Raw genomic sequence first — 25109 nt, forward strand, 5'->3', positions numbered from 1 at the left:
TAGAGTTTCATTTTGTTTTGTTTTGTTTTGTTTTTCATTTGTTATGTATATCTCCTTGTCCTCTCCAGCATTCTCCTCAACTCCTTATGCTTTGGGTAAACTCTGTCTGTTTGTTGTTTTGTTTAAATATTTCAAAATAATCTGTTATATAGTTACTTCTTAAAGTCCCTCTGACTTTAATTCCTCTACACCTAGAATGTAGAAAGCAAGTTTGAAAACCTCAGAAAAATAAAGATAAGCATTTTGCCTCTGCTTGCCTACTATGTGCTGAGGGTGAAGCCAAGACCTTGCCTAAGCAAAGAAAATGTTACAGAACTAAGCCCTTCTCACTGTTTTAAGATGCAAACTCCATTACTATTTGGCTATGCTGATAGTAACAGATCAGTAGACAATTGCTACTGAAAAGAAGATACCATACCTTGTAGGGCTTCCCAGGGAGGTACCATTGTGGTATAGGACAAAGGGGGAAGATGGGCAAGAGCCTTTACTATGTTTCTTGCATAATGAATGAGCAAAGAAAAGTAAGCAAGCTCAAGATTAGCTGCCTTGTACAACTCCCTTGAATGCTGGAATTTGAAGTTTGTCCCTGGTTTCCTGGTTCAGGATGAAAATTCAAATGGTAGTGGAACCCTGCAGGTACTTATGAAGGCCTTTGTCTAATTGGATCGCTCACATTCAGCTGGGTTTTCTACACTCTGGTAATTAGCTAACCTAAGAAGGGCAAGATTGCAATGGTTAGTGTTAATTGTGAGTTTGATAGAATCTACAGTTTGGGAGATCTGCTTTTTGCCAGGTCTGTGAGGATTATCTCGGTTATGTTAATTGATGAAGGAAGATTCTCCTTAACTTAAAGGAAGACCCTTCTCAAGGCTAGCAATTCTAGGCCGTAGAAAATGGAGAAGAAAGCTAAGCCCTAGCATGCATGCGTTTCTTGCTCTTTGCTCTGACTACGCAATCTGGCCAGCTGCTGTGTGTTCCTGTTGCCTTGCTGCCACCATGATGGACTGAACCTGGAACTGAATCAGTTGAAACTCATCACTCCTTAAATTGCTTTGGTCAGGGCAATGTCTCACAACAGGACAAGAAACCGAGAAAATGTCGTTAACCATGACTACAACACAATTGCTTTTACAGACAAAAGTAAATGATACAAAATTTATCAGTATGAGGAAGAGAAGAGTCCTTCCTAGGCCTTAACCACACAGGAGTTGACAAAAATATAAGATCAGTAACAGAATGCCTAGTGGCTTCTGAAAAATATACTACACCTATCTGCCAACTGAATATAAGTGTGGTACCCATAAGGACGGAGTTGAAAAAGCACATGCTGACCTCAATGACAGAATATACTCTTGAGCAATAAATAGCTCCTTGCAGAATCATATGGGCTATAATAGTGGGAAGAAATCCAAACACTCATTTCATTTTACTAAAGCTTCAAATCCTTTCTTATTTCTAGGTCAGAGCTATATGTGGCAAGCATGGATTGTATCTAACCTTGACCCTGCTGGAAACATTGCTTCACCACCAAGATTTGGGTTACCAAGGTGAAATAAAGTAAGTTGACTTTTGAAGGTTTTGCCCCACCAAAATGAAAATATGGTAAAGTCCTAACTCTCAATATGATGATTCTGGTGACTGAGGTCTTGGAAGTTCACTAAATTTAGATGAAGTTGGAGCACCCTAGGAGAAATAGTAACTTTCCAAGAAAAAGCCAGGAAAGCATCCTTCTCTCTACCTTAGAAAGACACACCAAGAAGGCGATAGTCAGAACTAAAACTTTTTGTCATCTCAGACCCATTAGAAAAAGACACTGTCTGATGGTAGCTACTTTGGCATTTGTGCTGTGCTAACTGTGGAACAATGGAAACTCCTTAACCCTACTGCATTCTATTGCCAAGCACAGACATCTGCCTTTAGAGAACGAGTTTCATGCGACAACCAACCAATTTGAATCACTTGCCAGCTAGGCTAAAGAACATTTTAGTAAGACCAAAGGAGGCTGGCAAGATGGCTCAGTTGGTAAAGGCCTTTACTGCCAAGCTTGATGACAGAATCCCACATTGCAGAATGAGAGAACCTGCTCTCAATGTCCCATCGGACCTTCACACATGTGAATGCACATATACACTAAAGAAAGAGGTGTAATTTTTTAGATATTTAAGACAAAGAGTTCTCAGTAGTCATAGAAACACAAATGAGGAGACCTCTCCTTTCAGCCCTTAGGAACCTTTATGGTCTATGTTTACCATTCCTTCTGAAACAGCTAAATAGTAGGACCAGACAGATGAAATAGTGTTTTAGAGGTTGAGGACCAAGCATTGTCATCGAACTGTGATGAAGGCAGGAAAGCAATGATATTGGCTTGCTGCAGAGGAAAGAGAAAAAAATAACAGGCTAGAACCTTCAAATGGTTGGAATGAGATAGAGCTGGAGGTTAGGAAGAGCAAGGAGGATATAGCGATATAGCGTACCTTACCAGGTTCGTAGTAGGCACAGGACATATATCCCCACAGACATCCCCTGAAGATTTTAAAGAGTTGTCTTCAAGGCTTTTTATAGGTACCAGCTTATAAATGCAATTAGGAAACTGCTCATAACACTGGAAAAGAAAATAGAGAAAACATCTTAGGGCACACATAATCTTAGGGCTACACTAATTACTTTATGCAGAATTCTAATCCTCCATTTTTACCCCCTTTATCTGCTTTGCTTTTGTTTGCTCTACAAACCTGCCAACTTCTTTTTTAAAATGTTTCCTATAAATATATATTCTATACCGAGCATAAAAATCCCTTAACTTCCAATAAGTGAAATAACAGTGGTTTAGCATGCTATATTCATTGCCATATTGTGATAAATAGTAAATTACGGTACCATAAGGCAAGTAGATTCTTTATTCAGGTTTGTATACCAAATGTCTAAAGCAGTAGATATTACGATGATAAATGTTTCTGCGTTTGAATCAAATTTGGAGAGAAGTTATCTCAAAATAGCTCACGGTCAAACTGAAGAGAGCCTTTCCCCACCATCTCAGCGAAATCGGGTACACAGTATCAAATGCTCTAATAGCACCTAGTCATGCTATCCCCTAGTCAAGTTCTCTTTAGAACCCTGATTTAGTTGTGTGGTTTCTTAATTTATGTCTCTACAATGATCACCCAACAGCAAGAAACATAGCTGCTTTCCTCACATTCAATGGTCATTACATCTAACCTACAGGGTGGTTAGATAACATAGTGTATGTTCGCTGAGCTTGATGATTCATTTATTTAACAAACATTTGCCAAGAACCAGCAATATACTAGACAGTGGGAGTACAGCTATGCAGAAAACAAAGCCTGTTCCTCATGAAGATATATTCTACTTGGATGAGAAATAATTTAAAATATATGGCATAGCCAGACAGTGGTGGTGCACACCTTTAATCGCAGCACTTGGAAGGCAGAGACAGGCAGATCTCTGTGAGTTTGGGGCTAGACTGATCTATAGAATAAATTCAAGGATAGCCAGGACTTCACAGAGAAACCCTGACTCAAAATAAAAGAAAACACATGGCATAACCCAAAGTCATAGGGGCAATTAGAAAAAATAAAGCAGGTTAATGTTTTTCAAAGAGCATTAATAAGTGAATATCTTTGAGTCCAACCCAGTGGATGAATTCTTATGGGCCAGTTTTGCACATGAGCATTTCCTTAGAGATGGCTAAGCTACTAAAACAGATAAATGAGTTAGGAGAAGACTAGAAATCTAAAGGAAGTTTTCTAAAGAAAAAATTTAAGCACCAGAGTTTACATTATACATAGGATATAGTAAAGACTCCATTGTTATTGTTGATTAACAACTAATTCAGAACCAGTATTGCAGGGATCTGGAGTATAAGAGCAGACAGTTGCTTTCTTTGACCTTAAAATATTCTAGATTTCAAAACCATGAAAATCAAAAAAATATGTTTACAAGAGATAAACATATTTCATCTTTAAACAGTCATTGGCTAAAGCTTCATCTGTGAATTAAACCCATTCCATTATGTGCTTTGTATGTATCCTTAAGAGATTAAAGATGCAATTTAGACACACATTTTAGGAGCTGAATGCTCGAATCATTATCTTAGTACATATTGTCCATTAATCTGCGTTCAATTGGAAAGCCATTTGGAATGTGGCTGTCTGCTAATTAGCAGGATTCTAGTGCTGAGCTGCTTCCTGATTAAATGTCCTTTAGAATCAATAAAACATCAGGAGGGATTGTGGTGATGTGGGTTTAGCCCCATCTAGCCAAATAAAATGAGTTGTGTTCCCTTTTTAAACTAGCATGTTGTAAGCTAACAAGAGGGACAATTTTGCCAGTCCTGAAACAAAAATATGTTCTGTTGATGTTGTTGTTTCTTAGATAATTTTTTAAAATCTGAGCTTTCATTTTTATCTTCCCATTTTCCTAACAATTAGCAGAGACATTAGTGAATGACTGCCAGGATAAGGCGATTGTGAGAAAGACTTGATTACGATTTCTAATCTCCACTCTGAATCACCCTTATGTAAAATGAGCTCAGGTTGTGTTGGTTGGAAATTATTATCCCTATTCTTGGCCACGGAGATGGAAGTCAGAATTCACATTTAATGTTTCTATGTGACTTTGTAATAAATGGTAATTAAGGAGGGCAGAGCAAGAACAGGAGGCAATCTAATACTTGAAAATTATATTGGCAAAATTAAATGCTTCAAACCAGTTTAGAACACACGTGCACAAGCCAAATTGTGTTGGGGGAAGAGATAAATAAGCCTCTGCTATGGAGGCTTCCTGAATGGCGTAGACCAATTGACACAGCCACGAGGAGGACGTAGCATACACATCTGGCCTGTTATAGAAAATAGAGTTAGGTTGGAAAGGACTTTTTGCAAATCCTGGGAATGAGCAGAGAATTTTAGGCAATAAAGGAAGCATGAGGTGTCTCATTCAGCAGTTGCTGTTTAACGGGAACAGGGAAAGCGTTTCACAAAGGACTATTGGAGATGTGCTGTGTTCACCCATTGGCTGGGTGGTAGACAGCAAACCCAGCTTGCTAGTGTGCATTCTCATAATGATGACAGTGCCGATAAAGTTGTCACTGCTTATAAAGAACATTTGTAGAACTTAAACAATTCCAAGCAATATTTCAAGTGTTCCGTTAAATATTAACCTTTTTGATTCCTGCAACAGCTCCATAAGGTAGGTGCTATTCTAGTTTTCAAACGATGAAATGGAAAACCTCCATGTCCCTGATGAATGAATTCATCAGGAAAGCTGAGTTGTTGCAGGTTTGCCAGCTCCAGTCTTCAACTATAATCATGTAATGTAGTTACTTTCCTGTAAGTCCTACAGTTCTGAGAAGTTTGTGTGTGACTGGGCAACAGGCTTTGGATAAACTGGGGACTGAAGTTCACCCTTCGGTTTGGTACTGGACCCAGTTTGGAACTGGAGGAGTCTGTCTGGAAAAATTTCCCTCCACTGGTACCTAAACCTTGGATTTCCATCCCAGGATCTGTAGCTTCTGTCCTGGCAGACTTTTCTAGTCTATACATGCGTCTATAGTACAGCTGCACGAGCCACAGGTTCCATTTTCTCGCAATCCTGGAGGCTGGAAATTCAGTTTTCTCACTGTAACCTCGCATGATAGAGAGGATGAAGGGTCTGTTACTAGAAAATCAGTCCAATTCCTGATGATTTTGCCCCAGGACTTAAACTTTCCAAAGACTCCACCGAATAATGCATCATGTGCGAAGATTTCAATCAAGAGATACATAAATACAAATATATAAGATAACCCTAGGAAACATTTGTACCTTGCTTGTCAGATGTCTCTTCTGACAGGCATATTTTGTGCCTGTCAGTAAGAGTTAAGAATTCCAGGACGATTGAACCTCTCCTATCCAGGAGCACCATTTCTACCTGGCAGTCTGGACAGAGCTGCCTCCTCTGTGCCCTCCTGGCTGAGCATCGTTGGATCTGCAGCAACTAACTTGGTGAGCAATGACAAGCAGAAGCAACCCAGCAGTAAAGGAAGTACAATCCTTGCAACTCTAGCTTACCACACCCTGGTGCTAAGACCAAAGAGAACAGATTGGAGAATGAAGAAAGATGGCTGACTTGGGTGGATACCCAGAGTTCTTTTTGACTATATGAAGTTTCCAGGGGAACTCTTCCCAGAGTTAGCTTTATTGAGATTATAAAGGGTGCACTGTAAAATAGCTCATGTTTTGATTTTTCCGTGTTGAGGCTTAATGTCTTTTTAAACATCAAAGGTTATTATATAAAACGGCATCTGCTTTATAGTCCCTAAATAAATCGACCAAAAGTAAGACAAAGCCCACTGACATTACTAAAATGTATGGACACTCCTTTGATGTGTCAGAATCAAGAATGAATTGTCACCAGTTATAACCTAGCCGAATGTGAGGCAATCCGCAAGCTACCTGACCAGGGCTTTCTACGAAGTGTGCCAGGCACTGCTGCCTCCCACTTGGTTGAGAGACCACAGACAAATCTTCCCACACTAGAAACATGAGGTGGTACTGCTGACAGCGCTATCCCCCAATCCTGCCTAAGCACAGATGTGTGGCTGCTTCCCCACAGAGCCCTCATCATCAGCTATTCAGAGAACACATCTTTGAAACAACGGGAAAGATTTGGGCTGAGCAAGGTAGGAAGCGGAAAGCCTAATCTTAGGGTTTGCCTCTGGCAGTGCTATCCCTGAAAGTTAAGTTGTGTCATTTAGTGCAGAGACAGATGGTAGTTGTGTATACTAAGGATATTATGGATCATGACATATGATATCCATATCTTGTATCCAACAAGTATGGTGAGGGATCTAAGAAAGAAGAATTTGAGATGCCAAGCATACACAGGAATTGTCACCTGTCCCTTGTCTGCAGGCCTATGGGTACAGTGAGCAGACCCATGGAAACCAGGACAAACTTTCATTTAATGGTGAATACAGAAAAAAATCAACATATAAAGTCTACTTTAAAGGAGTACTGTTAATCTAAAAGAAACGTTTTTAAAAAGAAAGTTTAAAAAATACTTTAAAGTAAAATAAGCATGACAAAACATGGGAAACGAAGTTTAATCCTACGTTCTCTAAATTTCAATAACACTTTGAATATATTTCTGCTCTAAAAAATAAATTATTTCTGCTCTAAAACCTAGAAAAGTTTGAGAAATTATTGTGGTTCTCTCAAAGATGCAAAAGTCATGCATCCTGTTGATATGAATCATAAAACAATAAAGAGATAAGAATAGTGATACAAACCAATGATTAAAAATGAAGATTAAAATGTATTGAAGATGATAGGATAAAATCATGAAAAGCTTGGAGAAGAATGGGTGATTTCAGGGAACCCTAGTGACAATTAAAGTCACTAAGAATCAATAAAAATAAATAAACAAAAGGAACACAGTAGAAAAATCTAATATGTTATGTCAAACTTAAAGGAATTCTACAGAATTTATACCTGCAAAAAAACAAACAAAAAAACAAACAAAAACAAACTGGGGGGGGGGGGGAGACAGAGCATATTAGATATAAGGTTAGAATAGAGACTCAACCTAAAGTGACTTAGCATCATTGAAAATTAGCAACAAAATAGAGAAATAAAATAAAAACCAAAGTTCTCACTGTGGTAGCTCATTTCTGCTCAATTCTGATTCCTCTGCTGTATTTTTTAAGTATATTCAGCTGAAAGCATTAGAGACTAATGCCACCAAAATCAGGTGACTTCATTAGCTTGGCCTCCGGCTAAAGCCTTTATACCTGAGTCACGATGTGACAGATGCCATGTGGCAGAATTACACACAAAAGATGATATTGCATGGCAGGATGGAAAGCCATTAATTTGGAAGACCAGTATTGTTAATTTTGCAACAACTAATTGTAAGGAAATTTACCAGAATCCCTTGAGAACTACATTAATCTCTTCCTAGGGTAGCAGTCCTAGTGCCCTAATAACTTTCCTTTAGACTAGACCTTGCAAGGATCTTAATGCTTTAATATTGTCAATCTGCGGAATGAAGGTCTTGTATATACATGGTGACCCACGCAAACCACACTCAAGGGATAGCACCAACTAAAGAAAGTTTACAGAGCTTGTGAGAAAGAGCCCCATGGATACAAGTTGAAAACTCAATACGATCTAAGCTAAATTATGAAAAAAAAATATGTTCTTGTATTTGTGTATTACAATGAGAAATTTGTATTATAAAGACAAATAAAATTTGTCCAAGATCTTTACTGAAAAATAAAGGGGAAATTAATTATTAATGAATAAAAATCAGACTAACCACAGACTTCTACACCAGTAAATGTTAGTAGACACTGAAAGAATGCCCATAATTACAAAGTGGAAAATATGGCTGTGAAGCCAAGTTGTGTGACTTGCCCACTCGTGGATCTTGAATCAGATGTAAAGCATATGGTAATGGCTCATCTCTTTAACCTGTGTCTCAGGGTGAGTAGTTTACAATAATGAATAAAAGGTACCAAGAACACTCTCTGAAATCTATATTAAGTAAAAAAAACAATTTGAAACTTGTTGGTGCTTGAGAAAGAACCTCTTGTAGCACAGGCTGGTCTAGAACTTGCTATGTATCGGTGGATGACCTTGAATTCCTGATCATTTATCCCTACCTCCCAAGTGTCATCATAAGTACACAACACTATGCTCCCCAGAGAGTGAACTCAGGACTTCATGCCTGCTAAGCAAGTGCTCTCCCCACTTAGCTACACTCCCAGTCTAGAATTTGAATGTGAAGCTGAGTCTTCCTGAATCTAGAATCAGGGTCCCAGTCTTTGTTCCCTAGCTGGAATGAGAAAGCTTGGTACATACTTTTGTTATTATAATAATTACTAGTACCTGTTATTACAACAGGAACCTATTTTTACATTTAAGTTGAATACTTTTATGAAGGTCTAAAAATGAGATATAGAAACGAGAAGTATTTTGTAGAATAATCATAAGAAATGTATAATCACACAAGTCCCTTGTGCCTTCATGTCAGACAATGCCCAAGCTGAAGCTGTAGGACTATTTGCTACCTTCTCTTCCCCCTATTCTCAGCATATAATCACGAAAAAGTGGAAAACTTTTTATTAGTATTTTATCTAGGGCCTTGCCTCCTATATTTTTTCTGTTTATGCACTCATTACTCTTCAGTGTGTGTGTGTGTCTGTGTGTGTGTGAGTTGTGTGTATGTAATCACGCGCATGCCTGTAGAATTCAGAGGAACATTTTCAGAATCAATTGTTTCCTTCCACGGTGGGTTCTAGGGATCAAGTGCACGTTATTTGGCTTCTATAGTAATAGAATGGAATAGTCCTACAGCTTCAGCTTGGGCATTCTTTATTCCCTGGCCATCCTCTCTTACTTGGTATCCGATAACATGGCCTGACATTTCCAGACATCTCTGAAAAATAAATGGAATATGCAATCTGTGACTATCAGTAGATCTAGGCTCTTGGTTGTGTTTTATTGTAAAAAGTTTGGAAGGTGGTCTAAGAATATGTCTGCTCTTCCAAGTAGTGTCTAAAATGAAGCAGTGAAGAAAGCTGCAGTCTGTTTCCAGGGCTGAGCTAATACCTGATGCTTGTATGATTATTGCCCCATGAGAGCTTTCTCTCCTCCAGCTTCTCTTTGCCATCCTAGGCCTGCTGCATCTGATATAGTCACCTGGTTTTCTGGTTGAATTATTGTACTCAGGATTTACCTCTTTCTCACATGGAGCTCTGGAGGCCACATGTTCAAATCTCCTATCAGAATCCACATGCTGATCAAAGCCTGCTTCTGATATGCAATCCATGTATAGGAAAAGGTTTATGAGATATTAAGTAAAACAAGCTGGTTTCATTGTTAACGTATCACTTCTATTTAAAGAGAATAAAATTATATGATATTAGAACTTCTTGAGAAAACCTAAGACACATTTTTGCCAACTTCCTCTCCATCTCAGTTGGTCTGCTGATGGGTGAACTAGAAACTAATCTTCTCTCCATTTAATGTTTGCTGGGAGCAGACACTGTCTCTCCCCAACATGAGCAAATGTCAATGTCTTCATTTTTCCTCATTACTAGTTCTTTGAGAACTTCATATAATGCATTTTGATCATATTCATTTCATGCCCCAGTTATCCTAGATTTATTTCCCCATCCCATCCACCCAACTTTCGTGGTATGGACTCTAATTTGTGCTGCCTGCATACTCTTGAATATGTAACCTTCCCTAGGCTCTCACTCTTAGAACAACTGGCTCTCCCTCTCCAGAAATGATCAGCTTCCAACAGCTACCTCATTAGGGGGTGGGACTTCATGCCTCTGCTCCCTTTCAAGCTAGGATGTGGTCTGGGTTGGACTTGTGCAAGCCGTGTGCATGCTGTCACAATGGCTGTGGATTTGTACCTGCAACAGCTTTGTTGGACCTACAAAACAGTTTCTGTTTAGTCAATCACTGCCTTGCCATCTCTCTAACCCTTCTCAGTGACATGTGGTAGGAGGGTGTGACACAGGTTTGTCATTTAGGGCTGTATGTCTGGAAGTCTATGTACCTTGACCAGGTGTGAGTCTCTGTGTTAATAATGTGAAGCAACTCACAATATTAGGGGGAAATAAAAATCACAAAGGACCAGAAACAATTTAATGACAGAGATAAAAAACAAAGACAGAGGAGGGACAGAAGAGAGGAGAAGGAATAAAGTAATTCATATACAGGTGGATCACCATCTTAACTGAGCAGAATATGGATATTTGACTATAGTCCTAACCACACTAAACCCAAAAGGAAGCTAGGCACCTATTACTGCCAGAGAAGCATGTTTATATAATATATAAATGAGTTCTAGGCAAGCAATTATAAATGATTTACACTACCAAAATTTTAATGGATTATTTTATGCTTTAGATAACTGATTTTTCAGTTGCAACATACATTTCTTTCAATACAATTCTTCCTGGGAAGTCATTAAATGTTAAGTCCAGCACATGTAATTATCCTACTTCTGTGTTTGTTGTGTGTTGCAATCCTTTTGACACTCATGGCAACAAAAAGGGACATTTCTGATAACCACCCGAAATGAAGATTCCATGACTGATTTAATTTATCTCACTGATAAGTAAAGGTGTAAGATTGTGAGGTGGAAAAGAGGGAAGAATAGCGCTGAAACTGAAAGATCATGGCCTTATTCATTTTCCTATGTAACAATGCAAAAATAATAGCTAGTCATGTTTTTACTGCCGTTATAACGGTAACTGATTTTTATGGCTAGAGGTGACTGTGACATTAGCCAGATTTTCTCATAGTTCCTGGTCTCTGGATGCCCTGAGTTTGAAAACAGACCCCAATCTCCAGTCTGCTGGCTTTGTTGTAATTCATTCATTTGTTTCAGGGTGCTGAATTTCTAACCTATGGTCCATTATTATGTGCTTGTTTGGTTTTTAGACAGGGTACTACTGTACAGTTTAGGCTGGCCTCAACCCCCTAATCCTCCTGCTTTAGCCACATCCCCTACCCCTGATATTCTGGGGCTGATGGCCTAGGTCCCACACTCATCTGTCTCTTCCTGTAACTCTGAGGGCATCTGGTTCCCTGTGCCAATGCCCTTTCTGGTAGATAAACATACCTCAAGTTATTTGTTTCCTACACTGAATCAAAATCCCTTTCAATATTGCTGCCAATCAGTAAAACTCTGCTTGGCTGCACATGCTCCCGAGGTAGAGGAGGCATTGCTACTCATCACTCAATCCTGTCTCCTCTTCTTACACAGGTGGCAGAATTTTGTTAAGTGGCTGAACAGGGCTTCTTCTGATCTGTTGTGTGATTCGCCTGTAGGTGAGTACTGTTCTTTCTTATTCGTCAGCAAGCGTAGCTGGGTTTTATTTCATTCTTCCCAAAAATATTCAGTGAAGAAAAGACAGGACTGAAAATTTCCTTAAAAACCATTCTTTTAGGTTTTTGGATAAGGAAAAGTGTGAGTCTTCTAGCTCCATATTTTACTTTCTGTGGTAACCCTTTGATATGAATATACCACACTTACACAGGAAGTTAGTATTATTGGCTTAAATTTCAGATGCAGTCCTTGAATCTTGCAATCCTTCAGGTTAGCATCTATTTGAGTAACAAATCACCAAATATCATATACAAATACAGTTATCAAATATATGTGTGTGTGTGCCTAGATATATGTTTAGTGCAGCAACTTTTATAAATGTCTTTAAATTAGAAGCATAGAAAAGATCCTTCAGGGAACATTTAATTAAATTATACTACAACTGGCTGATTAAATTGTTGAGTTTTAAAACAACACAACTGGGCTGCCACATAATGATTTCCATGACATATTATTAAGTGAGATTTTAAAGACGAATATGGCAAAATATTTAGCAATTAGCAAGTTTAAATATGACAGGTGAAAAACATATGCATTTGTACTAATCTGTTGCTATGATTTCTCTACTTAAACACCCAGTAACTACTGTGCATCACAGTGCAAGGTACCAAGTGTGTATGGTGGGGTTTGCTAGAGGATGAATATATCAGTCTCTATCCAAGTGGCCAGGGGAAACATGGAAACAGGTATAGGGCATTGGCATTAGTCATACAAGACTCAGAGACTGAAAAAGTTGAAAAAAGTATGCTGAATGTACTTATGATCCCAGCCTCGATAACAAATTTTTATGATCCTGGAAGTTTAAAAGGTAGAAAAGGTTTCAATCATAGTTCTGAAGCCTGCAAATATTAAATCGAAGTATCATTGAGGGCCATAATCCCTCCGAAGTCTCTTGGAAAGTGCCTCTGGTTGCTTCTTAGTACTTTGAGTAAGAGGTTGAAGCCTCCATTAGTCTGCCCACATGTTCCCTTGGCCTTCTTCTGTTCCCTCTGTGTCTCTGTGTCCAAAGACCTTCTCCTTCCTCTTAAAAAGATCTCAGCTGTTCTCAAGTTGATTATATCTATAAACATTGTTTTCAGATAAGACAAACTCACAAGTGCCAGTGGGTAGGAACTGAACATGTAACTTGGCGGACAGAGAAATAACTCAATACTTTGCTTTGATGCAATACAGACCTTAGTGACTAAGAAACATTTCCAACTCTTGGGGCTGGAGAAAACATTCTACAGATCAGCACACTTCATCAAAAATCTAGAAGGCAGTATTCTTACTCATCTGGTCAGGTATCTCTAATGAAAGTCAGGGAGTTAGAGAAAGCATTCCCCAGGACATCCTGGGATCCTGGGTCTTCAGTACCCCATAGTTTGGAAGGTTGGCATACTTATGTTGCAAACAGAATCCCATGGTATAATGCTAAGACCTCAAAATGCTTTCCTGTGCCTGTGAATTCGCCTATAACTCCTGCTGAGAATGATGAAGCATGTAAACAGCTCAGCCCTTCTTCAGCACCAGGGAGATGCTTGCACCATCCTCCACAGGACTTTTCCTCTGCCTCCATGCATCCCAGCACCTCTCTGACCAGATTTCCTTAACTTTTACGTAAGGTCATCAGTCAGACTGTGTTGGTACATACCCAAACATCCTCAATTTCATAATCACTTTTTTAGTCCCTATCTCAAAATACAGCCACACCCAAGCTACCCAGCATTATAGTATCATTACAAAAGGGCTACAGAAACACAATCCATCCTGTAGCACATGCCACAGATGAAGTCCTGGTTTTACAGATAAGTAATAACTTTCTATTAGAGTATTCACTTTACTGCATTCTGACTTATTTATTTCATCATCATAAAAATGAAGAGAAAGAGGGAGAATAAGAAAGTGCATGTGCTAAGGAGATGGATTCTAGGAGGTGTGTAGAGTGACTTGAGCCTGATAAGCGGAACAGATAATATCAGTCACTTTAGAGCAACCAGATAGACAGGGAAGGATGGCCATTGTTTTTCTGTGTTATGGACTCATGGTTACTAAAAATTAATGTGATGAGAATTTTCCATTTCTAGATCACTGAATCTCTGATGAAGTTTGATGTGCAACTTGAAACCAAGAAAGACAGTGGTTAAGATATTGTAAGAGGCTTAGATTAACTGGAACAAGCTCAGAGTTGGAACTGCTTATCAGTCCTACCAAACCAGAGGGCACTGGATTGAGTTGAGTGGTCCTACATAGCAAAATGTAGTTTCTATCTCCAAAGGGGGTAAAGGAAGAGGAGAATCCCCAGGGAATGAGAGAGGGCTGTAAGCTAAACAGCCAGAAGTTAGCATCAGTGCTAAGGTTCAGCCAGGAGATCTTATAACTCTTAGCACATGCTTTGTCTTCGCTTTGTCTTGGGCTACACCAACTCTCTCCTTGCAACTATTGGTGTATACACTAAGCACTGCTGCCAAAGCCTTTGCCTTCCATGTAATTTTCCAAGTGCTTTTCCCCCAGGCATTTGCATGTTTTGTTCCCTTGGTTTTTTTTTTTTTTCTCTACTGAGTATTCATTCTATTTAATTGTGACTTCTTAGGAGGCCTTGGGCAAATTCCTTGGTGCCACCTGTGGTTCTTACCTGTGAATTTATGTCTGATTGTTATGGCACATATCAGGAACTGACATTTTTGTGTGTCTGATTCCTAGCTTCACAACTAGAATGTATACTGCATAAGAAGAAAGCTTGTCTTGTTCACTGTTGCTGTGTCCTTCCCAAGACAATGCCAGCTTCTGGTAAACACTTGACCAGTGTGTCCTCCGTGAATGAACGAGTTGGAAGTAGGCTTACAGCCACCTCTGATATTAGCAGACCACTGGAATTTTCATCTTCTTAGTTAGGTCATCTGTGGAATAGAGATAATTTCCACCTCACAGAATTATTCTAGATTATGTGGGAAATTCCTGCCATTGGCAAACTTTTGATATATGTAAGTTTGCTGGTCACATAAGCTTCATTTATTAGAACTCATCAATCCAGAAGCTTTTACTTGAATCAAATGCCCTCAGCTTTGTTCTATTTTTGAATCACCTAGAGAACACATTTAAAAAGTATTCTCCTTGCCTGAAATCGGGATTTAATAGGTCTTGTGAGTCATTTGCACACTGGTTATTTTTAAAGTTCCCCAGGTTGGGCTAAGATACAGCAGAACCAGAGAGTTCTGATTCCAACAGTCAGTGAGCAAACAGAAAGGATGGCTGTATGAACATCACACTCTCCTGGCAGCCTTATAAATCCTGGTCCTTCCCATGCTTGGAAACTTCTAGAAGCCAGGGGGGTTTATTTCCTCAGTGCAAATCTTCCACTGGATGACTAGACAGATGTTTCTCATTTGCCCTTCCTGCTGTATTAAGAAGAAGAAAAAGATCTCCAGCACAGGTCTTTTAAACAATATTTACATATGCAAGTGATTACCTTTGTATGCGCCATCAGATATGACAAGGGAAAGGGGTAAATTAAAAGAAACTAAGCAGACTTTTCATATATTCTCCTAAGGGAACTTTGAAAGGCTCAGACAGCAAGGAATAGCTAGAAAGAGATAAGTCTATGTTCTAGGTCTTATTCTAAAAAGTGTCATGCATTAACTGATGCTCAGAAAAATGCTTGGTATGCTGGATGGTAAATCCTTTCATGTGGGGAAATGAGATTTGCCTAATGTTAAACATCTTCCATTGTGGAGTATTTTACATACATGATTTTAACCTCATGGTATTACTGCAAGTTCCTGGAATTTCACAGGTGAAAAAAAACTGGTCCAAAAGTTTACAGTTGGTAAAAGAAAAATACAGGGTTAATGGTTAGGTTTGTCTGACTGTTAGTCAACACCCCTGACTCTGTGCCATACAGGGCTGCTAGAGGCCCTTTAGCTGTCCATCTCTGCTTCAGGGTAAGCTGAATGTTTCTTCTTGCAATAAAGAACAAATTCTTTTCTTTTACAAATGTGATGCAGTGAGAATTTAAATTATCACGGGAACCTATTGAATTTCACTCAACACTCCGGGATAGTCACAGGGATTTAGAGTCCATAAAATTCTCCCTAGGCTGGGGAGGATTGAGCCGAAGATTGGTTGTTCTGCAACTAAAGCAAGCTGGCCTTATCCATGAAGGCAGCAGCCAGCCGACAGCCTGTGAATGGGATGTATACACACAGATGATGGGAAAGGGAGTGCAGAGCTTACGTTCTAAAGGACAGAGTCACAGGAAGAGACTGTCAGTCTTATTAAGCTAAACAGGCCTTTCTGGTTCAGGGCTTTCCACAGGTTGTACTCTGGCTGGTGTACACCTTTGCTTCACAGGCACCATCACAGTGCCTTTGTCCAAATGACTCCTGCTCATGCCTCCAGTCATCAGTTTGCTTCTACTGCTTCTAAATAAACTGAAATGTTTTCCTATGTCCATATATTTCCTTTCTGTGGTATGTATAATAATTGTGTCTAAATAGTTTGTCTGAGAAACTATGTGGAAATTCACAGGTAGAAACTTGCCTTTTATCCACCAAGGGTCTCCCTGTTGCCTAGCACAATGCAAACTACCCAGCAGAGCCACAGAGCTGCATTTTCTCATGCATATGTATATGTTAAATGTGCATGCCAAATTCAACCCTCCTCTCTCTCCCTTTGTTTTTCCTGCTAGGAAAGAATGAAAAGAAAACCCTAGGGGACTTGGTCAAAGTCCCTGCGAGACCCCAAAGCAAAATGGAACATGTGGTATGCATCTGGGCATGTGGAGCTCTTGGGAGGGCCTTGAGAATCCTGACTGCATCCTCCCACCTCTTGCTGGGCTGGAAGCCCAACCTCCCCTATGGGTTCTTTATTCCTACCCTACACCTTGCCATCAGATTCTCTTTAGGACCTGCCTCACATGGGAAGGAGAGGCAGATTAAAATATGATATGGTTTAGTTCCCATCCTGGTTAGTATGTGGAAGACTCTTGCCCTTGCTCAGTGATGGGCTTACCATGTGCCCCAAGCAATTGTTTTTGTCACATGTGTACAGGTGAGCTCCCAAAGCGTATGGCCACCAATTATCATCAGTCTAAAAGGTGGTCAGAAGACCATTTTAATAGCTTAACGCCGGCTTTCCAGAACCTGAGAGTGTCCTTTCCCTAAGGGATCACTTCTTAAAATTTAAGAATTTCTCTAAGTTTAAAAGAAAAAAGAAAAACAAAAAAATAAGAAAATAATTGTCTAGCAAATGGTTGAAAATCCATCTTAATATTCTCAGCAGTTAGCGAGGAAACTTTGAAGAATTCAAAAGCAGCATGAGTTTTTCAATTGTTGTTGTTTTGAGATGTCCAGATTAGAACATGATTTGTCTTGAAGTGATGTGAGGCCTCTTCATGCACTTCACACATGGAAATATTTTAGAAAACAGTATCCATTTTGGCAAGCATCTTGCCATGCAAAAAACAACCACAAATGCTTTTCTCCTTGAGCGTTAAATCTGTTGTGAATAAGATTATAAAAAAAAAATACATTTTGCTCTTTTATTTTGCCTCCTGTTGAAGGGGCTTTTTTGCTTTTCCGTAATAATTGACTCTGCTCGCATCCTTGTATAATAAGTCTCCATTGCCTCATTTTGAAAAAGGAGGTGAAGCAGAGGGTTAATAAAACAGCTTTCCTATGGTACCAGAGAAAATATCCATCCCATATGTCCATTCATTGATTCATTCATTGACATATTCATTCAACAAGCATGTTTTGAGAACCTCTGTTAGGCACTACCTAGATCTTTTAGATTTTTCAATAACTATCTCATATGACCTTGAAAATACATCCATCACTACCTCTAGGGCAATAGATACTTAGACAAATATAATACTGAATCATGAATGCCTGGACAGGCAAATGGGTGATGAATAATAAACTCTTACCATCCTGGTCTATAAAGGAACACAGTACAAGAAACAGGATATGAGATGTATCTTGCAAGTTTCATAGGAGCTCAATTATTTCAGGTGAAAGCATCAAAAAGGGCTTCTATCACCAAGGGAATGACATAAAGAGATAAAGACAAAAGGCATCTTTAGTTGTCAGGCTTTGTGTGCCTGGAGAAAAAGATGCCAATGTAAGACTGAAAAGGATAAGCAGAGAGTAAGCAAAAAGAACATTAATGTCCACTGGACCAGGCAAGAATTTGGACTTCTCCTGGCACAGAAAAGTCATATAAGCTATGTTAGTTACTTGCTCCTTCACTGGGCCGGCTTGGGTTCACACAGTCTCTAATTTCCCCTTGTCTTTAATTATCAGAGAGTGGGAAAGTACCCAAAGAAATTAAAAATAAATAAATAAATAAAACTGAACTCTTTTGGTGAAATAAATCCATGTATGCAAGTATAGTAAACAAATTACTCTAAAACTTCTGCCATTCCTAAAGTTGCCCAAATCTCTAAAAAGGCATAAGAATCACTATTTTGTTTAGCTATGTGAAAGTTTTCTTTGTCCCAAAGTTAATTTTATCAAAACAGAATTATTTTATATTCATCCTGAAAATTTACCAGTTTCCTGTCAACTGTGTCAGCGCAATTTCACACAGTGTTCTAGTATTTCAAACAAAAAAATTCTTCACATTCCCCAGGAGCAACTTCATCCATGTCTGTTACCCAACTCACAGGCGAACTTGTTACAGCCGTTCCTCTCCGGAGTGTGGGGTGCACACCACTTCCACTTGATAAGTTTGACATGGGGAAGCAAAGCTTCAGCTATTTGAAGGTTAGGGGAACTCAGATGGTACAAATCAGAGGTATTGTTTTATGCTGAACATTTTAGACTGTGATGAACGGAACAAACTCTATAGCTTAATTAACTGAAAAGAAAACCAGAAAATTGTACTGTGTTAAATATGGACAGAAGTATAACATGAACTAAACCAAGGAGGCAAACATAAGCAAGCTTTCTTATCTTTACTGCGAGCTTCATGTTCCCTGTCCCCCCTTTCTGTTGGACAATAGGTACACTAACTGTTTTGCATTGGATGCCCAGCCTCAGGCCATGCAATATATATGCTGTTTCTTCCTATAACCACGTGGATTAGACAGGCAGGAGGTGAGTTTCCTGAAAGCCCGGATCAGGCCACAGACATTCACAGAAGCTGCCAGGATGTCTTACTTACTTGGCACCACGGGGTCTCATTTGTCTATTTCATCACACTTTTTTGTTCTGTCGTAGACATGAGATTAGGATACTGAGGTGAGCTAGGCATCACTCCTATGTCCTGCTTATAGTTTTGAGTCTAGTATGAGGCCTACACAATTTTAAAAGTCTCTTGTCCATTCTGAGCTTCTATCTCCTTTGTTAAATTATACTCAGAGAGAAACTTTAGCTATTCTTGAAACTTGGCCCACAGGCCAAAGGTGACACTGTTATTGTGCCAATCACTCGTTCACCACAAACCACTGCAGAAGTAGTGACTTTTCTCAGAAGCTCAGTCCATGTATGTAGTGATGGGAGCAGCAGACTGCATTCCTGCCCGAGGCTCCCGTGGTGCCCGACTAGCTTTACCCGAAATAATTACACGGAAACTGTATTCTTTTAAACACTGCCTAGCCCATTAGTTTCAGCCTCTTACTGAAAGAGTTACTTACTGAAAGTTACTAACATCTTGACTAACCCATATCTAATAATCTATGTAACACCACGAGTGGTGTCTTACCGGGAAAGATTCAGCATGTCTGACCTGGTGGCTGGCTCCATTGCGTCTGGCTCAGAGAGGAGAGGCATGGCATCTGACTTAGCCATCTACCTCACTTCCTTCTTCCTGTTCTGTCTACTCCACCCACCTATATTCTAACCTATGAGGCCAAGCAGTTTCTTTATTAATTAACCAATGAAATGATTAGATAGAAGACACACCTACATCACGTGTAGATTCCTCTAGCACCCTTAGAAAAGGACATCGGATCTGTCAATCAGGTCCCAAGTCCTTTGCCTGTTTCAAAGCAGAAAACTGGACAAAAGTGATGATGTCACCTTTCTTAAAGAAAGAAAAACTCACCATGTTTGCATTCAGCAAAAACTTGGCAGAGAGAGCCTTGTGCTGCCGAATACATGAGACTCTCCCTTGCTTTCCAAAGGCAGAACTTGCAATAAATCTTTCTACTTGTGTGGCCTCGTCTTTGACCAACAGTCTGGAGCTCCGGGTAGTAAATGTGTGCCAGTGAGATGCTTATGTTGTTTTGGTAGAAAACTCCAGAAGAGAATCTACGGCCAGAAAACCCTACCACTATGTTATCAGTCCCACAAGAACCAGTGAACTCCTTTAAGAAAAGGCCAGTCTCTCAGCCTGATTTGAGTCCAGCCATGATGAAGGAGGCTGAACAACCTGAGCTGTGGATAGACAGGTTCAGAAAGCTGGAAAATGCCCTCTACTTATGTGACCTGAGCAACACAGGTAAAGTATGGATTCTAAAGTCCACTAGTCTATCTAACACATATCCTACACATAAATGCCTGGCTTACTTCCATTGTAGAAGTAAAAAGAACATTTTATCTGGAAAACAGGTCCCTGGCACAATCAGAAAACAAATCAAAGAAGAATTCCCCATGAGGTGACTGAAAATGACATCGTGTTTCTTGTCCCTACCTCCACTCTTCCACCAGTTTAACACAGGCTTCATTCTCACCATTCCCCTAAATTATTCTGCTTTCAACAGAAACTCCAAACTACTTAGCAAGTCGAAACCTAGTGTCTATGGATCTGAGTTGTCTCCTCTACCATTTTTACTCTTAGCATTCTTCGCAGAGTCATAATAGGTCACTTGCCTTTCCCCGGATATGCCTTACTTTCCCATTTGTCTGAGTCCTGTGTCTGCCCAAAGTCCTTCCCAGCAATATTATTTAAACTAGAATCCAATCACTCTTCTCTGGGACTTGAAATGGATCTAGGGCAGACTTCATCGGGCTTTGTCAGCCTTTACCATTATATTGATATCATGTATTTTTTTACCTAAAGGTTATTGCTCCCTCACTAGTAGACAGCATTGTTTTTCTACTGCCTGAAACTAGCATAATTTTTTCAAACATTTTTTCTTTAATTTGGAGGAAATAAAAGACTGTATGTCTATAAATAACTAAGTACAACATGCAAGGTGACATACGCTCTTAGAGTGTGCCGTGTGGGCATTCAGAGAAAGAAGACTCCTTTTGTGAGATTCAGCAAAGGCTTTATTAATGTTAAAATGATCGCAAATGGTTTAGTGCAGGCATGCCCTGTAAAAGCACTTATATGAAATAGCAATGTCTTCATTCTCTTTGTGTTTTTTCTGTTTTGAATTTCTAATACAATTTTAGATCTCCTGAAATATTAAATAATATGCTAAATTTTTTCAATAATTATGTGAAAGGAAGGAAGAAAAAGAAATTTAGAAAGAGCTGAGAGCTTTACATACAAGATTAATCATTGATTAATAAAATATGTATTGAAAATCTTCTAATGACCCCAGCACTGTGTTAGAGTCTAGACCAGGAAGAAAACCAAAGAGACTGAGTCACAGCTTCTGTCCTCAAGGACAGACTTCTAGGTAAGATTCAGAGACTTGAGGTAGTTAACAGCATTACAAAGGAAAAGTAAAGAGATAATATATAATAAAGTTTCTTGGTTAAAGAAAGAATTGAGAATTAAGTAGTCCAAAGGAAAGACATCAGGTGATTAGTTACTATTATATATGAGAAAGAGTTCTAATATACTATGTGTTTCAAATAATCTTTTAAAAAAGAATTCTGGATAATTCTCTCAAGAAGTGCTAAGTATTTGAGATAAATATGCCTACTCTGATTAAATTTTACAAAGTTTTATTTTTTAGCAGAACATCGCAGGGTACTCCATAAATATATATCAATTGAAATTGATAATATAAAAAGGAAAGAGACAAGCTATGAAAGGAAGGCTGGCATATAGTATGAGCTGAAGTACCAGAGACAGTACTGGGGAGGCATAGCTAGACCTGCAACATGATATAAGGAATACTTTGGTGACGTTAACAGGTTATGCTGTGTTGAAACCATCTTCTGCAAATGTTAGGATGTGAGCTGACTTGCAGCAGGGAAAAAGGATGAACAAGACAGGCCTGGAGGTTTCCATTAGGTTATTAGACACATGGTGATGTTGAGCTTCTACCTGAATCCTGAGAGCTAAGATGAAGCCTCCTCCTTTACCAGAATCCATCAAAAGATCAACCAGAGAAGGTCAGCAAGAAAGCTGAGGTATATCAGTTAGTGAAGATTTCTCTGGGACAGAAGGGAGAATAAAAGGTTATTGAAGCAACCCTGAGCAGAGCTACACACTGAGTAGAAAGAAAAGGCATTTCTAAATAAAATGTCAAGTCATGATAATGGATAATGGATGCTGGATCCTAAACTTAGTTGCTAAGAAACTCCCCAAAGATCTGGACCTTTCTCATAGGAATAAAACAGTCTAAGAAAAAAAAATGTAGCTTTGCTGACTTTGGGGACAGATGCTGATGGCTGTGAGATGCCTTTTGCATGCCCCTTCACTGTTTATGCCTGTTTTCTCCGTTTCTATGAAGTTTGCTAGTTGCTCAAGAGCCAAAAAATGTATCAGCCAGATCTGGAAACATCTACTACTGTCTTTAATGGGAAAGCGGATTAACTAAGGTCACGCCGTTGGTTCATTAGCCACAGTACTTCACAGACCGTGGAGGCCTTTTCTAGATGCGGAGCTGACAACACCTGCTCTGCCCACAGATGACTCACTGTTTTTTATTATGTGCAAGGGGCTAAGTAGGCCAGCACATTCCCTATCCAGCATCCAGGCAGATCATCCATCATCAAATCAGTGTTTCTGGGAACCCACTGAGCTGATTCTCTAATGGGGCTTGTGAAGAAAATAGCCTTGAAGAGAAGAAACAAGGAATGACAAGTATTCTAAAGAAAGAGCAAATGGTATACTAAGAATTCACTTAGTGGACCAAAGGCCAAATAGAAAATAATAAAGTCAAAGAGGCAGAATGCTGTCAAGGACATTCTTTCCCCGGGCCTGGATAGTTCATGCTTTTCATTTCTAAATTTTCAAACTGGCCAGAAGCTGAAGGGTTAGTGCCCTTCTTTCCAGGAGAAGAACTCAAGCTCAAAGTGATAACATGGTGGCCAGTAGGAATCTAATTCATAAATTCAAACCTAGGTCTTCTCAATGTCCCACTACAGCTACTTCTCAAGACATACTAGAAGGAGAATGAGGTGTTGCTTATTTTTGATCCGGAGATGCAGAGTCAAGCCCAGACTCTATTAGGCAATGTTCCCCACCATTAAGACTGTTCAGAGCCACCTGCCCAAGGATGGTGTCACCCACAACGAGGTGGGTCTTCCTACTTCAATTAACAATTCAGAAAATTGCAAAGGCATGACTGTGTGCTAACTTGATTTAGGTAATTCCTAACTAAGACTCTTCCAAGGTGATCCTAGGTTTGTTAAGTGGAAAGTTAAAACTTACCAGGACATGAGGAGTACACCTTCAATCCTTAAAGATATTGAAAAGCTTTTGTTTTGTGATGGGGGGGGGGACTTTATGGCATAGATTTCACAGTTCAAAGAACACAAGTAGTAGATCATATGACCCGTATTGAATATTGTACCTTCATTTCATGTGATATAGTAGTTTACTTTGGGCACCCTTAAACAAATGATTGAACAACTCTAGGACTCAGTTTCTCCTTTTATGAAATGGGTCATGGTTAAAGTCAAATAAATCAATATTGTAAAATGCTTGGAGTTTGAGGCATGGGCTATTTTGTGGGAAAAAATAGTCATTGTTGTATTTATTGTTCTACTTCAGTTAATCTTTTGCATAGCTTATCTTCCTCATGCTTTGGAGAGCTTCCCCAGGCAACAGAATTATTTCCCTGCATCTTAAGTGCAGCAACCAACATATCTAAGCTTCCATTTCGGGCTTATGAATCAGTTTGTGATCATCAGTTATACTGTGGCCTGCACTCACAGTCCTCTCTGTGGCTACCACCAAACCTTCATGCAGAAACCATGCTAACGTTGTCATCATTGAGTTCTATCACACAGGTTAGTGGGAGAGAGTCACAGGAAATGTGTGTCAAGAAGGAGCACTTTAATGCCTACATGTTTCAGAACATCCACAGGTACTTGGATAAGAAAAAGAAATCATAATATTTATGAACACTTGTAACAGGGACCCCACTTCTGTGAAAATTTGCCCTAAAATGTATGGATTTAAAGAATGAGCTCAAATTCTTTAGAACATATGTGTGGTGTTACTGGACCCATCTGCTTTATTCTACCCTGAAGTCACTCCATAAGATCTATAAGTCATATCCAAGACTCTAAATGTCTTAGGCTAATTTAAAGAATCTTTTTTAATCGATTTTTATTGAGCTCTATAATTTCTCTGCTCCCTTCCCTGCTTCTCCCTTCCCCTTCAACTCTTTCTCAAGATCCTCATGCTCCCAATTCACTCAGGAGATCTTAAAGTCTTAAAACATTAGTGTTTAACATCTACCTACAACTCATTCAAGCTAACCTATATCTTTCCTTAATTCTTCTTTCCTCATTAAAATAAAACAATCTACCAATGTCGTCACAGGAGTTCTGGAAAAGGAAAGAGCCAGACGCCTCATCCACAACTACAATCTCATTTACAACTTGTCCCTGAGTCCTCAGAGAATTGACCTGGCCTTGCGGAGGTTCCGTTCTGGAGAAAACGTACTCTTGGAGCCAGCACTGCGGTACTTGAAGGAGCTGTGAAAAAAAGCATGCACTCTGAGAACAGATGTTTCTTTCATCTTCCCGTTACCTGAACTTGTGCTTTTCCTCAGTCTGCATGCTGGGATAGAGGCGCTGTCTAAGCTGAGATAGATATAGTTTTTCTACCGACTTTTGCCTTGGATTTACCTATCAGGAGGAGCTGTTAACAATGATCAGAGAAATCTGGTTTTCTCTTCTGATCTAACAAGAGTCCAATCACTTAACTTGCTCGTCTGTTCTTATAGAGCTTATTATCAATGTGTTTGATGCTTTTTTTCTACATTGCCAACAAACTGCTTTTGTAAACAACATGAGTTCATGTGTCAAAAAGCATGCAGGATGGTGTTAACTCTCCAGAATATCTAATGGAGAGTCAATTCAATAGATATTTTTGTTGGGTGTTTGGAGACAGGGTCTAAATATATAGTCCAGACTGGCCTT

At 39.3% G+C, this 25109-nt stretch overlaps 1 protein-coding gene across 1 annotated transcript in view; it reads left to right on the forward strand.

Annotated features, from left to right (window-relative positions):
* The window catches only part of C6H1orf87 (chromosome 6 C1orf87 homolog), a 70429-nt gene extending 45761 nt beyond the window's left edge, over positions 1–24668 (forward strand). The window contains 5 exon segments of the mRNA XM_038333501.1: positions 1460–1557; positions 11788–11852; positions 16577–16650; positions 20124–20331; positions 24508–24668. Of these exon segments, the coding sequence (XP_038189429.1) occupies positions 1460–1557; positions 11788–11852; positions 16577–16650; positions 20124–20331; positions 24508–24668 (606 nt within the window).
* Positions 24669–25109: the final 441 nt, after the last annotated feature.

The sequence above is a fragment of the Arvicola amphibius genome, chromosome 6, assembly GCF_903992535.2.
Source record: "Arvicola amphibius chromosome 6, mArvAmp1.2, whole genome shotgun sequence".
Lineage (NCBI taxonomy): Eukaryota > Metazoa > Chordata > Mammalia > Rodentia > Cricetidae > Arvicola > Arvicola amphibius.